Source organism: Diaporthe citri (assembly GCF_014595645.1).
Source record: "Diaporthe citri strain NFHF-8-4 chromosome Unknown scaffold_9, whole genome shotgun sequence".
Classification (NCBI taxonomy): Eukaryota; Fungi; Ascomycota; class Sordariomycetes; order Diaporthales; family Diaporthaceae; genus Diaporthe; species Diaporthe citri.
In genome coordinates this window covers 277,513-293,450 of record NW_025064854.1, presented here as the reverse complement: position 1 = coordinate 293,450, position 15,938 = coordinate 277,513, and the positions used below count along the sequence as shown (strand labels likewise).

At 56.7% G+C, this 15,938-nt stretch overlaps 4 protein-coding genes across 4 annotated transcripts; 3 read left to right on the top strand and 1 right to left on the bottom strand.

The window, feature by feature from the left end:
* Nucleotides 1-4,051: 4,051 nt before the first annotated feature.
* Nucleotides 4,052-5,926, top strand: INS49_015263 (uncharacterized protein; the record flags this gene model as incomplete). The annotated part of the gene is made up of 1 exon (XM_043175945.1): nt 4,052-5,926. One exon carries the CDS (start codon nt 4,052-4,054, stop codon nt 5,924-5,926), a length of 1,875 nt encoding a protein of 624 aa, XP_043019400.1.
* Nucleotides 5,927-7,876: 1,950 nt separating this feature from the next.
* Nucleotides 7,877-8,581, top strand: INS49_015262 (uncharacterized protein; the record flags this gene model as incomplete). The annotated part of the gene is made up of 2 exons (XM_043175944.1): nt 7,877-8,167; nt 8,264-8,581. 2 exons carry the CDS (start codon nt 7,877-7,879, stop codon nt 8,579-8,581), a joined length of 609 nt encoding a protein of 202 aa, XP_043019399.1.
* A 653-nt stretch (nt 8,582-9,234) lies between these two features.
* INS49_015261 (uncharacterized protein) lies at nt 9,235-10,647 on the top strand (the record flags this gene model as incomplete). Its single annotated transcript, XM_043175943.1, has 2 exons — nt 9,235-9,848; nt 10,320-10,647. The coding sequence occupies 2 exons, from the start codon at nt 9,235-9,237 to the stop codon at nt 10,645-10,647; spliced, it is 942 nt and encodes a 313-aa protein (XP_043019398.1).
* A 1,150-nt stretch (nt 10,648-11,797) lies between these two features.
* Nucleotides 11,798-14,761, bottom strand: INS49_015260 (uncharacterized protein; the record flags this gene model as incomplete). The annotated part of the gene is made up of 3 exons (XM_043175942.1): nt 11,798-11,899; nt 11,956-14,574; nt 14,660-14,761. 3 exons carry the CDS (start codon nt 14,759-14,761, stop codon nt 11,798-11,800), a joined length of 2,823 nt encoding a protein of 940 aa, XP_043019397.1.
* Nucleotides 14,762-15,938: the final 1,177 nt, after the last annotated feature.

The window sequence follows — 15,938 nt, the reverse complement described above, 5'->3', positions numbered from 1 at the left end:
TGAACAGCTTCATGGATAGATCACGCGATGGTAGTCCGTCCAGCTTGACAGAGAAGCGCGAGAGAGACTTCAGCCTCCGTCGAGTCCACCGTACCATTGTCGTCGCTTTTCTTGATCCACGTCCACAAGTGTGCCAGCGGACGAATTGCCGGATTCTGGGATATGACACGGAGAACTTGACTATCTACAAGTGTATGAAAAGAGTTACCCAAGGCCCATCGGCAATGTTTACATCACCATTCTTGTCCGGCCTCAGAACTGGGGACTGGCGCCCGCCCGCCAGCACAGTGTTGGAGACAATGTTTCCTGTAGGCGTTGTGACGAGAACAAGTGATCCCATAGTCAGACATTGGAATCTACACCCTCACCTCATTCCACCGCAATTCTTGTGGGGGATCTACTGCCCTTGACAGTCGAGGGGAGGAGGAAAGGGCGGGCCTGGTTATAAACTGGGCCCTTGACGACTAATAATATTGGCTGAGGGCGAATATGCCAACACTCAGAAGGAAACTCGAGCATCACGTATTCAAGCTAGCCGATAGCATGAGCGTGGGAAGTGGATTGCAAGGCAAGTGCTAGACGTACGCGACAATTAAAGGAACAACGTCGATGACTCCATAATCTGACCCGGTGTCTTAAAGGCTTCAACGGATGCGACAACGCGAACGACACACTTTGTGCTGTGTGATGTGTTGAAAGCGGGAATGGGACACGACTGCGGGAAGGAAAACAACAGACTTCTCTCACACCTACCCAAGAGACTAAGGAGGGACCGTCACAGTCCAGAATTCTCCAGTTGTGCCCTGTCCCCCGGCCGTCTCCTGAGGGCCTCGGGACACGGGAGGAAGCCGGTCAATCGCGAGAGTACGCGCCCGCTGCTGATCACCGAGGGAAAACTACACGTTGTCTACCGTGATGAGTATCTTGTTGGCGTCAGCCGTTGTTGTCAGCTCGATGTCCGTGTTCGGCCGTGGTGGATATCTCTGCGGCAGCTGTGTTGTTTCTGCAGCTCTCGCCCGGGTTGAATGGCAACCAGGGCCACAGTGAGCCTTTCCCTTGATCGGTTTCGTCGGCTACAGGCTTCGCTTTCCGAAAATCCTGCTGACACGTCAAGCCAAGTCGACGGCAGGTTGTCCCCAGCCCTGTGTTGTCTCGGTGGGAACGAACAAGCCAGATGGACCATGGGACACTGAAATAATGACTTGCAAGGAGATGCGTGGCTCTCCACATGTTGACGACCAGGAACGGGGCCTCCGGAAGGACTGCTCAGTTTTCCTGTTTTCACCCTGTCGCGTGTTGCTGTGACACATGTTCCGGGGTCCTTGAATGTGGTATCGATCATCTTGCATCCACTGCGTTGCTGGCCGTGGTTTACCTTCGTGGTCCCAGGCCCTTGTTTGTAACATCGAAAGCTGTTGACCGCTGCTAGCAACTCAGGGGGAGACAGGGTTGTCGACGGGGGGATCGAGGTTGAGCCCCGGGCGAACACGCGAACAAAAAGCAATCATCATAGCATGCCAGGGAATACGCGTAGATGGTTGGACAACTCGGTTCTCAGCCAGCCTGCTAGCTCCCTCGTTCAACGCCCAAGCCCGGCCGGGCGCATCATCCAGGATGAATGATTGGCCCAACAAAGTCAAATCAGTCCCAGCTGGAGGATAGGATGGTCGTCGGTTGGCCGTGTCCCGGGATTACGTTGTCGGTGTGACATGGCTGGAAATGAATGTCCCAGCTTCTAATCTTATCTGATCGATCAGCCCCCCCCTGGGGGAGTGTTGTCAGCTTCGAGGGGGCGAGGAAGGAACGGTACAACGCGCGCTAGCGCAGGAAGCCGAGGGAATGTTTGCGTACCCGATGTCGGACGGTGGCGGATCAGATAAGATTTAGCCTTTGTTCGAACGTGCCGTGTCGCACTGTGCAGCAGCCGGCCAGCTAGCCAGTCAGCCCCCAAATCGTGTCTGCCGGCTCCAGCCCGGACTGCGGTGGAAGGCTCCGAGGAGCACCCGTTCGCGCGTCAAGTTTCTCCTCTTTGGTCCGCTGCGGGAAACTTTGTGCCGGCGCAGCCCGCCCTTTTGTGCTGCTCGGAAAAGCTGATAGGGCAGCCGGTTGGACGTTTCGGCTGGGCCTTCGGCAACGTCAACGAACGCTGTTGCTAATTCTGTGGGGACGCTTCTAGAATTATGGTTAATGTTTCCTGCACGGGAGACGTCTAGGGTTTGAAGCCGGAAATAACGAAAGGGGATCAGGATGGCTATCGTCAGATGGTGGAGACATGGTGGAATCCTCCTCTCGGCAACGCGCTTGCTTGCCGATGAGGTTTCCATTTTCGTGAAGTTCTCTTGCGGACTGATAGGCAAATAGACAGATAGTGTGCACTGTAGACAAACGAGACGCACAATACCCGGACCGAGGAGGGACAGATGGCAATTTGCCTGGTGTGATCCTTGAGAGCCGGGAACCTGAGCCGGATCCGGAAATGAGTCGAGGTTTTTCCTCGCTCCCGTTCCGCCTCCTTCCAGCCCTGCCAAAATAACAGACCTTGACATCACATCTCCTCGGCAAAACATGCCAAGCTCCCGTTTTTTTTCTTCCCCCATCCGCGGCCTGGGATTGACTTCCAGCACCTCCGTGTCATGAATTGTGGTGCAGTGCAGTGTCGTGGATTGTCGTGTCATGCAATGACATGTCATGTGCGCGCAATGCTTCCGATCCGTTGGGGATGCAGAATATGCAGTGGCAGTCCGACCAAAGATGACACTCGACAAGGCCTGGTCCAACAGTCCCGGGTCAGGCGATAGGGTGGTGATGATTAGTCTAGATGCCGTACAGTGCACTGTAGCACCCTTCTGTCGCCCCAGACACATCCCCACACACCGCAGGTTTGCCCCGTGGTCACGACGTCAGCCATCTTGTGCGATGCGCGCGCTCCAATTCAGGCAGGCTGGGCCCGGCCGGTCTGGGGAATTGGATGCAACAATTGAAAACAGGATACAGAGCCCATCAGGCTGTCCACGACCGCTGAGCCTCACATACCGCTGCTGCGTGTTGCGTACACTACTGTATGCGCCGCGGGGCTTGCGTGCTGGGCTTCGTGGCCTTCCATATTAAGAGCAGGGCCTGACGGCCCCAGAAAATTAAGGAGAAATGGAAAGACACGCAGCCTTTTCCCCCGGGGACCCTGGCAATCCCAACGGGCCGGGAGTGTGGGTAGGTGCTGAAAGGGAGAGGAACACGTTGTGGAGCCCGGCATGGGTGATGCACCAGCAAGGTCCACCCAGGCCAGTGGGAGGAGAAGGGGCGGGCTTTGACTGCAAGACCACTGTCGGCCAGCGCCGACCATCGGTGGGCGCCCCAACGTTCGTTAGGCTTAGCCGCACAGTGGCTCCGAGGAGCCGTGCTAATTGGGCAATCGGAGCATCATTGCACAAGGGACCGTGTGCGGAGCACTGTGCCGTGGTGGTATGGTCATTGAGCGAGCTGTAATAAGTCAGTCTTTGCTCATCATGGACATGGGGCGGCCGGGGCACGCGATCTGATAAGCCACCCTAGACCGGGGCGACCAAGAAAACCAAAAGGCACCCCAACCTCGGTCACCAACTCCTCAAGTCCACCATCACTTGCCCCCTTCACCACCTGAGCCGTGTCCAATTCCTGACCAAGCAACTACATTTACCTGACTGCCGTCTGTCCTTGTTGTGTCCTACTGTGCTGCATCTTCTGCAAGCCCAAGCACTGGACCGCTTGCTTGATTTCTCACCATCTCAAATCATCCCAACCCTGATTACTTTTTTTGTTTTATACGCGCCGCATACCAACCACAGTGACCGTGGCTCGACCGTCTGATTTCCTAAAGCTTACATCTCCACAAGGACGGTTATGCATTCGACAGACTAACACCCGATATCCAACACCACCACCACCAACACAACCCGCGCCAACTCATTCATATCTGCGCCAGTCTCAACCTTCCCACAGCCGTCTCTACCCTCCAACCAGTGGGCTCAGTTCGAACCCACCGTCTACCACCATTTCAACCCCTCCGCCAGCCAACATGATGCACTCACAGACTGCCCGGGTCATGGCTGAGTCTACCAGCTGTTGTGCGCCCGAGGAGCCCACCGGCCCCAAGGCTCCTTCCATCGCGCCTTCTCTTACCTTCTCTGAGCAGTCAGCAGAGGAGCAAGATGTGGACGAGACCAATCCCACCACTGAGACCAGACGCAGGCGCGCCTCTACGCGCCTCATTGCCCAGAGCGCTGCCGATGTCCAGCGAATCACAGGAGAATCGACTGCACAGCTGGCTGCACGATGCTGTGGCGGTGGCTGCTGTTTGAACGTTGGCGCAAAGAAGACTGGAATTCAGTACGAAAAAGTCCAGCACCCGGATAACGACGCCTTTCGGTCACTCTGTCTTAAGATCGACGAGATCCCAACCGTATTGAACAATGTTATCGACCTGCCAGAGCAGACAGCCTTCCTGGAGCCACTGCGGCGGCCATCCGACGTACCTTCGCCCACTCCAACGACTGCATCCCATGGCACCGAGGGCAGCGATGGAGTCAGCGATGCCCTATTGCAGAGCACCCAAAAGACCCTGCAACAACTTTCCCTCGAAGAACTCGACACCACCATCCAGCCTCCTAGCTTCGTCCAGCCCCATCCTCCACACCACGTGTTTCCAGCTCGTTTGCACAAAGCACGCGAGTTGACACGGCTTGGCGCCGAGAAGAGGACCTTCCACTTCGACATTGACATTACCAATTACCCAGACGAAGAGGGTGTCGACTTCAAGGTTGGAGGAGCCATTGGTATATCCGCGCCAAACGGTGAGTCCGATGTCGACGAAATTCTTGAGACCCTCATGGTGCCAAGATTCCTGCGTGACAAGCCCGTAATGCTGCGGACGACAAAGGGACGCTGGCCCACGGTCTGGGGCGAGGAGCAGGCCCGGCAGCTGGTCACGACGCGTCGCGACCTCCTGACCTGGTGCTCCGACATCCAGTCCTACCCACCTACGAAGCAGCTGCTGCGCGTCCTGGCCGAGCACGCAACCGAGGAGGACGAGCGCAAGATCCTGATGTACCTCTGCTCCGCGGAGGGCCAGGGGACCTTCTGCGACTTCCGGACGGGACCCCACGTCTCCGTCTCCCAGCTCCTACACGCGTTCCCGAGCTCCAAGCCACCCGTGGACGCTCTCCTCTGCCAGCTCCAACCGCTGATGCCCCGCTTCTACTCCCTGTCCAACGACCCCCACGACTCGTACGAGACCCGGGATGGCAAGACACACCGTCTGATCGAAATCGCAGTCACGGTTCATGAGTCCGCTGACTGGAGAAAGGGGTCAAGAACGGGTGTTGGCTCGGGCTTCTTCCAACGGCAGGCGCTCAAGTTTATCGAAGCCCAGGCTGGGGGCGAGAAGAACCCTCAAGTCTACGTGCCTATGTTCAAGGGCCTGATGGCGAACCCGCTGGCCAAGAAGTTCGTGTCGGACGGGCCCATGCTCCTTATCGGGGCCGGCGTGGGCATCGCGCCGTTCCGGGGCTTCGTGCAGCGGCGGCTCAAGACGGCCAACTGCGCCAACAAGGTGTGGGTGCTCCAGGGCATCCGCGACTCGCTCGTGGACGAGATCTACAGCGGCGAGTGGGGGGTGCACGAGGACGAGGTGAAGCGCGTGGTGGAGAGCCGGGTGGGCGAGGGCCGCTACGTGCAGGAGGAGGTCATCAACCAGGCCGACCTGGTGTGGTACGTCATCAACGCCGTCGACGGGCGCGTGTTCGTCTGCGGCAGCAGCAAGGGCATGGGCGAGGGCGTGGAGGAGTCGCTCATCGATGTGGCCATGCGCAAGGGAAACCTGGGCCGGAGCGAGGCCAAGAAGTACTGGGACCTGAAGAAGCAAGTCGGCCAGTACATTGCCGAGACGTGGTAATGTGGTGCGGGCACAACAAAGCACACTGGGCGCCAACACGTGCCTTCTCTCCCTGTCTCTCTGTTATGGGCGCTTGATGGGTTAAAGAAAGACTCACTAGACAGGGTTCACTGGCGCAAGCATTTATTTACGGTGTTAGGTTTTCATTTTCTCTCTGGGTTTGATTTCCGTCTCGGGGCGAAACAAAATGGGATCATTCACACAAGGACCTCACGGACTTAGGAATAGGAGGAGGAAAAGCAATGGCCGCATCATTGGATGCCGGACTCAGCGGCGTTACTCTGGAGTTTTTCGTATTTATTTTCTTTGGCGCACGCAAGGGGTTACTTCCTTTTACGCATTGCTTCAACGCCTACATACATACGCGTATATCTACCTAGGTATATATCACAGAGGCTCAGCAGCCTCAGTCAATGGGAGATTGAAACATATTCAAACAAAGCCCACTGGACCGTCGATCATATTGTTGGATGTTTGATAAGGTCCCAAGCCACGCCACTGTCATGCCCGCTGCTGCCAGGTTTGGAGGTGGGATGGTGGGGCACGCAACCATCAACCCTTGGGCGGATCCCGCCTTACGAGCGAGAACACGGCGATCTGATTGATCGATCGCTACAGGAAGGCAAGCCACGTTATCGAACAAGCCTAAGATAGTCTACGTCCTCGAAGGATCTGGAACTGCCAGCCCTAGATGTGCCGCTACTGAAATGCGAACTCTCACAAGTCAGACATGGGCTCAGAGTCGCAGGCGCATGGCGCCATCAGATCAAGACTGCCCCCGTCGGCTCTTTGGAAAAAGACCTGCCTGGCCCACCGGTCGAACCTCCTCACGGCAAAAGGTCCTTGGGCACAAAAAGTGTCAGTCATTAATGCTGTGTGGTACGATACTGACTTTGGCGGGGGGGGGGCGGGGTCGCAGTGACGACTCATGGACAGAAATCGGTAGAAGGATGTCGATGAGCTAAGCTCGAGGGGTCCCCAAACGCGTATTCGTGTTGCATGCTGCCCCCGCGGACCCACCTCGTCGGAACGAGGCTGAAGTTCACGGAATGGAAGTGTGGTTCCGTGGCAGTGGGTTGGTTGGTAACATGCTCAATCTGCTGTGTATCTAGAATTTATTAAAGGCCATAGATGTGTCTACCGAGCCGACAATGATGAAATGCCCCCCTAACCTGGGCAGGCGGGGTGGGGGTGCGCTGGCTGTTCTTCGGCAGCTGGTTTCAAATCGTTAGTCATCTGCATCCTCGACCGCAACGGTGGATTTCCAATTGCTTCGAAATCGCGGCGCCGGCCAATCACCTCATCGCCCTTGTTCTCAAACCCCTGGAGCTAGACTGGACCCAGCACACCCCACCAAAGCTGGACGAGCTCAACGACGGTTTTTATTGTGCCATTACCTGCATTCGACGCCCGCACTTTGACGGCTGATGAATGGTAATCTGTAGGATATTGGCCGCTTGGTTGTCATTACTAAGAAGCAATAGACAAAGCTAGACTTACTTACATGTGCTTATAGTCTTCCAATCAGCCCCGGGTGGGAAAGTGGCAGGCTGGCGCATAAAAGAGAACAGACTCTCGGACCCGGACCCGGACCCAGACCCATCTTCTGCCGGTACCGTAACAAATCACAGAGAGAATCTGCCAGACCGTGTATAGCGCATCTATGCAAGCGGGACCCTCCCAGAGCCCCAGAACCAGGACCCCTCTTCGTCAGCCGTTGGTCATCAAGCCACGAGCCGCGAGAATATGAATAGAGCCAGCTTCCTCACGAGGTCCTGCCCCTCTCCTCTCAGGACCATCACTATTTCTTCTGTCAACACCAACACCACCACCACCACCTTTTCAAGACAAGCAGCAGCAGCAGCAGCAGCAGCAGCAGCTACTACCTCCTCACTCGCAACCCGCCGGACAACCCCACCACCCCGCCTCTCCACCACAACACCCGTCAAGATGGCCTCCGCCCAGCAACTCATCGAGCTCGCCAAGAACCGCCGGTCGTACTACCCGCTCTCCAAGGACCTCGCCATCCAGCCTGAGAAGATCCAGGAGATCGTCAAGGCCCTGCTGCAGGAGGTGCCCTCCTCCTTCAACTCCCAGTCCAACCGCGTCATCGTCCTGTTCGGCGCCGAGCACGAGAAGCTGTGGGATATCACCACTGAGGTCCTCAAGCCCATCGTCCCGGCCGACGCGTGGGAGGGCACCGCCGGCAAGATGGGCCTGTTCAAGGGCGCCGCCGGATCTGTACGTCTCCTTCGCACCCACCAGTCTCGCTTACCAGCTCCCACTTTCCCCTCACTACTCTGTAGAACCCCAGGCTGACTTTTGAAAACAAATCAGGTCCTCTTCTTCGAAGACCAGGACGTCGTCAACGGCATGCAGGAGAAGTTCGCCCTGTACGCGGACCGGTTCCCCACGTGGGCGGCGCACTCGGACGCCATGCTGCAGTTCGCCGTGTGGACCGCCCTCGAGGCCGAGGGGCTCGGCGCCAACCTGCAGCACTACAACCCCCTGATCGACAACCGCGTCGCCGCCGAGTGGAAGGTCCCCGCCAGCTGGAAGCTGCAGGCCCAGCTCGTCTTCGGCGGCAAGACGGGCGCCGCCGGCGAGAAGACGTACGCGCCCATCGAGTCCAAGTTCAAGACCTTTGGCGCTTAGAGAGAGGGCATCGAGCCTGGTGTTTCAGGGGTTCTGCGCTGCTTAGATGGGTTAAGATCCAGGGAAGAGAGAGAGAGAGAGAGAGAGAGAGAGAGAGAGAGAGAGAGAAATGTTTTAAGGGGTGAGAAATATAAGATCAGGCTAGAGGGCTTAGACGCCTAGATCTAGAATCTCTGTGTTGTGTCGCTTTGCATTGCTCGGCGCGGAGAGGATGACAGCCATATATACCAGATATTTTGCAATGTATTATGAAGCAAGTTCAGATCATCATTCTACGTGGTGTCGTTGTCTCAGCCTTATGGCAACTTGGCGTCTTACTCGAACAAGGATGTGTGCGTGGATGCATCCTTTTCATTGGAGCCGCCCCTGGCAGGAGCATGCGGCGCAGACGTATGGTTGGTATGTGAGTCCTGTGAGGCCAAACGCAGGAACGGGGTCCCGCGAAGGGATTTCCACTCTGCAACAACGACAATATGGCGCTGCGCCGCAGGCTGACTGGGGCGCTGGCTAGGCACACCCGACCCAGCCTCACGCGAGGCCGACGGCCATGCAGCCTGCGATGCCCTCAGAGTTCCATGAATAAGAAACCCTACCAGTATCTTGGTCTTGCAGGTCATGCCACACTCACCGGGCCAGGTAACTCGCCATCCATTATGAGCCCTCGAGACCCAGCCGTGGCTCGGGCAGTCGCACAGGAGGCGGGGCCGGACGGCAGTGAGGAAGACGCCAAAACGGCCTCTCCCGCCGATCCAGACCTAGACGCACAAACACCCGTGGTCGAGACGTGGCACGAGGCTGTCGACGCCGTCCTCGAGGCGACCCGCGCCGCCTTCCCCAAGAGCCCCGTCTTCGACTCGACCTCGCCAGACGACTTCCAGGGTTACTGGCGCGGCGTGTTCACGCGGCTGCGCGAGAGGGTCGCGTCGGACGAAAGCATCCCCCAGCATCTCACGTCGCCGCCCAGCAGGACGTTCTGGGTCAACCTTTTCGCTCAGGGCCCCACCGCCGGGCCTGCGTGCCCCTGCTGCCTGCCTGACGTCGAGCCTAGCGTCAGACTCGAGAATGACGCCGGCGTCACGAAGGAGGACCTCGTCGCGGGGCTGGGCGGGTTCCTGTACGGGGGCGGGCGGCCGCCTCGCGTCCACGTTGAGGACCCGGAGCGGGACGACGTCATACCGGAGGAGAGCGAAGCGCAGAGGCCCGGCGTGTTAGTGCACGGGGCGGACTGGATGAGTGGGGGCGGCGGGGGCGATGATGAGGGAAGGCGGTATGTTTACACTGGGGGGTGGATAGGCCGCCCGGCCATGATCTGGATGTATTGCAGCCGGTGGGGGGGGGGGAAAAGGGGGGGGGGGAGTTCGAGGCGAGGGCAGCTACGGATCCGGAGAACGGGGCCGAGGGGAAGGATGAGTCGGGGGCTACAGCAAAGCCGTAAACTTCCTGGCTGTGTCAAAGCACGAGATCTCTACTCTTGCCTGCAGATTTGAGCATAACATGTGGGCACTGCAAGGAAATACCTCTCCGATCGGTACATGATGCCATTTGCAAGCGTGATCGAATTCTACTCGCGTGAGTCTCAAAAGTCCACACTAATATACATCACGGATAGATTCGGACATCTGCTTTTCGCTCCGTCCGAGGGCCTGAGTAAAGGTCGCAGGAAATTACTGGCACTAAATCCATAATTCCTACCCTGTCGCACGTGTATCTGATGCACAGCATGTCACTTCTTTATTAGGGCTCCTGCGGGCAGGAGCCGCAACCTAGTCGCTGCAGAACGGCGGTCCGGGTGGGTCGACGCCGTGTTCGTGAAGCCGGGAGGGATCTCGACGGACTCCCGCCGCGGCCACGAGCTCTCCACCGAGGGGTCGCAGACCTTTGTGAGCTTCCTGGACGTCGCGGGAGGGATGGTGCAGTGCGCCGACGAGGGCGCCGCGCGCTGGGCGGGCGGGAGCGTCAGCGTGCTGTCGAGGGGCAAGGCCCGCGTCGAGTGGTCGAGCGGGCCGGTGCTGTTGAGGAACATGGTGTGTACTTGGGTCCCGTGGCTGTATCCATGGCTGTTTTAAGGGCCTTGCGGATTCGGAGTGTCTGGCTCCCAGTAGATGGTGTTGGAGTTGGTGGATGCTTGTGTGGTTCTGGAAGGCATGGCATAATCACCTGTCCTAGTCCTTGCACTTATCGTCTTGAGGCTCCCCCGACTCCCGTAATGATTTCCCGTTAGATTAGAACGCCTAGAACAAATATCAGTTCCAGATAATGTTCACTTGCGAAAGAATAATTCAACCTAGTCAGAAAGCCGAGAAGTGGGCATCTTGAAATTTCTCAAATCTGCCATTCTACGAGACATCCAGTGCAGTACCCACAAGCCTATGTGATATTCAAGTCACTAGTGCTCACAGACGGACGGAGACCTACATACCTGGTACTCTTCACATCCTGTCCAGCTTGCTATAAGCAAGTAATTGGCAAATAGTTGATAATGATGATGATGTGTATCACCGGTATTCTATCTACGAGACTATCTAAAAGTTGTTTTTGGTTCTGCTTTGGCATTGCAACCGCCGCCCGGTTGTCGCGCGGGACAAAGATTGTTCGCCGTACTATAAGCAATCGCGGCCGCTCCGCCCACCGCCTCCTACCTGGGTAGGTTTCAAGCCACAAGCGCCTTGCTTGACACCAGGAACAGTTAGAGGACGACGCCAACCTCACCCCGACCCTCTGGCAAACAGCCGACCGCCTCCCAGAGCAAGTAGCAGCACACCCATCCATCATTCTCGTTCTGGCAACCCACCCACTGACGGCTTGAGCCTTTGATGGGTTATCCGCGCCTTTCATCCCGCGTTAGATCTTTTGCGTCGTTGACGCATGCCGTCCGTCAAGTTCGTATTGCAATTCGTCGTTGCTCCCGCTCTTCCACCAGTACTCCTCATTTCAAGCCTGTCATTGTCTGATAGTCTCATCTCTGGGCGCCAGCCCACACCCACTTTTATGCAGATGTGACACATCGTCTTTTGTTGGTGTGAACATGACCACCCGGCCACTACCATCGTCGTAATAGTGGCCTCATTGCCAACTCGAGGCCTCGTCTACTCAGCAAGACATGTGACACCGATATTTGGTCTCCACTTTGATCATAGCAATCCAAATTCCCTCATTTGGTTCGTAGTATAGTTTCATTGAAAAGCTTGTCAAGTTTCATACGGTAAGGAGCCAAGATCACAGGCCGAATTTGGACTTCAGAGCCCCCTTCTCCTCGGCCGGCATCTGGTTGGTAAACTGGTCGAACTGTGGGATCATCTGCCTGTACACATTGATGATCTAAGAGTGACGTCAGCACAATGTGTCTTGGAGACGCGCATGCTAAGGTGACTTACGTTCTGGAACAGTTCGTGCAGCTCCTTGTTGATGTCGCTCGGGGGTCGAGTGTTGTACCGTGCGATGCACATGAAATATGACAGCAGACTCTTCTCCATGGCCTGCGGATTCTGTGCGACGATCATCGTGAACCCCTTAAGGGCACTGGCTTTCTCATCGGTGCAGTCCAGCTCGACCATCGCGCTTAGGAACTCGTCCGCAAATGTTGACAGGTGGGGCGCCAGAGCATCTGCGTTCTGCAGGCCCAGCCTACCCAGCGCAATGGCGGCGTTCTCGTTCACACTGATCGGGATCGTCGGGTTCGCCATTATTTGCACCAGGCGCTCCATAAGGTCAGACACGAACGGCGCCATGCCCTTGCCGTGCTGGATGGCGATTTCGCCGGCACTCCAGCAGGCATTGTTGATAACGCTGAAGTAGCCATCGATCTCCTCGTCGACAATGTTGTCGAAGTCTAGTTGCCGTAACAGGATGGGGAATATTGAAGGTAGGTGTGGTTGGAGTTGGGGGTAGACGTATTTGGCACAGTCGCCGAGCAGGGCATATGCTGATTGGCGAACCTCATCTGCAGGATCACCCATGCAGAGGTTCAACAGCTCGAAAAACGCAGGCTGTGCATCCTTGACCAGCTCTTGCGCCTTGTTGTCCTCGAGGCACTGGATGATCGCACTGAGGAGATCGAGGCTCGTGACGAGGAAATCCTTGTCTGGCTGATCGTAGTTGTGGTTGGTCTTTGCTGCCATTGTCTGTTCGAGGTTCTGGTGGATGATGGTCACGCAGCGCCTGAATATGGGATGCGCGTATGGAGCGAACTCATCTCTCATAGCCATAGCGACATATGAGAAGCACTCTAGGAGTGGGAATATTTCCCTCGACTCATCCGACACCTTCTGCCATCGGTCAATCAGCGCAGGCATTAGCTGACCTGCGTGCTGGGGCAGTGCCAAGACAGGCCCGACGTTCTCGGCGAGCGTTTGCACGCAGTCGTAGAGAATGTACATATTCTTGTCCTTGTATTTGGCAAAACACCGGATGTATTGCTGGATGATCGGCCCCGTGTATGGCTCCAGGACTTTTCCGGCTTTCTCCTCCAGGTTGGCCATCGCAGAGGCACCAGCCTCTTGCACCTTCTTGTTCGGGTCGAGCATCTTGTGTAGGATGCCCTCCATCATAGGGACAAAGTATGCTTGAATCTGAGCAGGCTCCTTGAGATTCGCAGCCCACGAGGAGTATCGACCAAGCGTCCAACATGTAATCTGCCTCACGACGGGTTCTGGGTCGTTCAGAAGTGAGATGAGGTATGTCACCAGGTCCGGCAGATGGGGCGTCACAACCTGGACGCAGCCCTCCGCGACTGCACCAAGGGCAAGAACTGCGGCTTCGCGGCGCGGCCACTCTTCATGCTTCAGATGTGTGGTCAGGTACGGGAGGATGCACTCGAAGACTGGGTCCCTGAAGTCGCGGGCAAAAACGTCCAGGGCGGCTGCGGAGCACTTGCGCAGTGTCCACCTCTCGTCGGGGTTCTCATCGCCGTCCTCGTCGAGCTCATCGATCTCGCCTTCCTCTAGATTATCGTCCATATTGGCAAGCTTCTGGTATGCATTGCCGTTTTCCGCTTGGTCAGCGGACTGTTGAGCGCCAGGCTTGCGTGCTGACTTGCCCTGTGCGAACTGGGGCTTGATGTCCTCGGCGCGGTCCTCCTCGTCCTCATCATCTGATGCGCCGCCCAATAGAGCAATGTCCTCGCCGCTGTAGACCATGGATTCCAAAAGCACAGGGATGATCTTCTGGATATAAGGGCCCAAGGCCTGCCACAGGTTTTCGTGTTCGCCGACCGCGAGCCAGAATTCGGCAGCCTCACAGGCCAATTCTTCCTCCTCGCTCTTCTGTTGCGTAATTATGTAGTCCACCAATCCACTGATATGGGGCACAAGCTTGTCGGGCCTAGTATCGACCAGCTGCACAAAGCATCGGCAGACTTGGCGTCGCACATCCTCGCTGGGGTCATTGGCCAGCACGAACAAGTGCTGGAGAAGGTCATCTATGCAATTAAGCATGGCCTGGGATTTGCGCGGCGTGAAGACGTTGATAGCGGTAAGCGCCTGGGCCCGCACCTTGGACAGAGGGGATTTTGTTGCCTCGATGAACTTTGGCAACAGATAATTCAGGGGCCTCTGGCCATTCTGCTCGCGCTGCAGCATCTTCGCGTTGTCCTCGCAGATCTTGGCCATGGCGGCCATGGCACCCTCCTGGCCCTCGGGGGAAACTTGACCAGACTCGTTTCCGATCAGCTTGAGCAGCTCAGGCAGGAATTCGGGCCAGCCGTAGATGCCGACCCGGTTGATGAGTTCCGTGGCAATGTTGCCGGCATAGCTACGGATCTGGGGGGCCTTGTCCTGGATACCCATGGGTACAGCCAACTTGATGAGGTTCAACGAGGACTCCTCAATCTGCTTGAAGTGAAGCTTGACATTGTTCTTGAGCATGACCGCCGCGGCGGAGCGGACAAGGCTGTAGTCTTCGGGGGAGAAGTTGAGGCCCGGGGGCAGCTGGGAGCTGGAGAAGATGTAGGCGAGGTAGTTGTTGAAGTCTGGGGAGCTCCTGGCTTGTGACAGCATCTGGGGGTCGGGTCAACACGGTTGCTCTTCTCTCGTTGGGAGTCGCGCAGACTGCGACTCGAGCAGGGAGGACCAGGTGACTTACGAGCTCTGCCTTTTTCTGGGCAGTCTTGTCAAAGCCGCTCAGGGAGTCCTTGAGGTAAACGGCCAGAGTCTGGAGAGACTCTGGGGACGGTTGCCACGCCATGATGAGGGCGGGTGTGCAGCGGGCACCTCCTCCAGGACAGCTAGCTGGTGGTGGGCTGCAGAATGGGGAGGACTGCAGGCTCTTCTATTGTGATCGCAGGTGCGCAGTGCAGGGCTGTCGAGAGTGCTGAGTTGGTAGAGAGGGAAAGAGACTGGAACGGGGTGGGTCGTCGTCAGAAGCGCATCAGTCTGCCCAGATGCAGTGATGGGAGTAGCAGTAGTAGCAGCAGTAGCGGTAGCGGTAGTGGGAGTGGAAGTGGGAGTGGTGGTGGTCGTGGTGGTGGGGTAAGGTTTGGCTTGTTAGTGGATCACGGGTCCGAGAGACCGCCTGCAGGTTCTTTGCAGCACCGGAAGGGAAAGGCACAGCCTGTTCATTCAAAACCGACACCTCAGACACCTCAGGGGACAGTTAATAGGGACAGTTGAGTCGGACAAAAGAAAAGACAATATACAACAAGCGCTCTCTTCACACTGCTCGCTAAGAAGGGAACAGCTGCGTAGATGTGAATTATTTGCACAGCTCGTCTCTATTGAGTTTGAAGTGCTTGTGGGTTTTTAGCATGTGTGCATGTAGGTACATGCAGATACAGTACAACAATCTTGCCGGCCCACGGTACCTGCCAGGGGTCTGCTACATACTGTCGGGGCAGGAGGTGTCCAAGTTTAGAAAGGGCCAGCTGGTCAGCGGATTCCAGGCCTGCTGGCCTTGGATGGAGACTGCGGTCGGCAGTCCCTGAAGTGATAATTTTTATTATTATTTTTTTTTTATTTTTTATTTTTTTTTACTGGCGACATGCTGCAAACCTTGGAACCTTGCACTCCATTGGGGACCCCCATTCAACCGGCCGGTCTGCAAAAGCTGGGATGGAAATAGATGGCAAAGAATTCTAAGTGGGTCGGTTTGAGCCAGCCTTATCGATAAGACGGGGAGGTTGGCTGACACTCACAGGAAGACTCCTCCCTCTCCCATCCTGTCCATGTGCCCGTCTATCCTGTCCTGTCCTTGCCTGTCCGGGGGTGCGGGCATGCTTCCAGAGCAAGTCTGTACCGTACGATGCGTGCAGCAAGTATAGCAAAGCATACTACTCTCCAAAACGGACTTACTCTCTCTCCCGCTTGCAGATTCAACTCTTCTTCCCCGCCTTCTTCTCCAAGTGTCTTTGTCTTAGCCTGGCCGG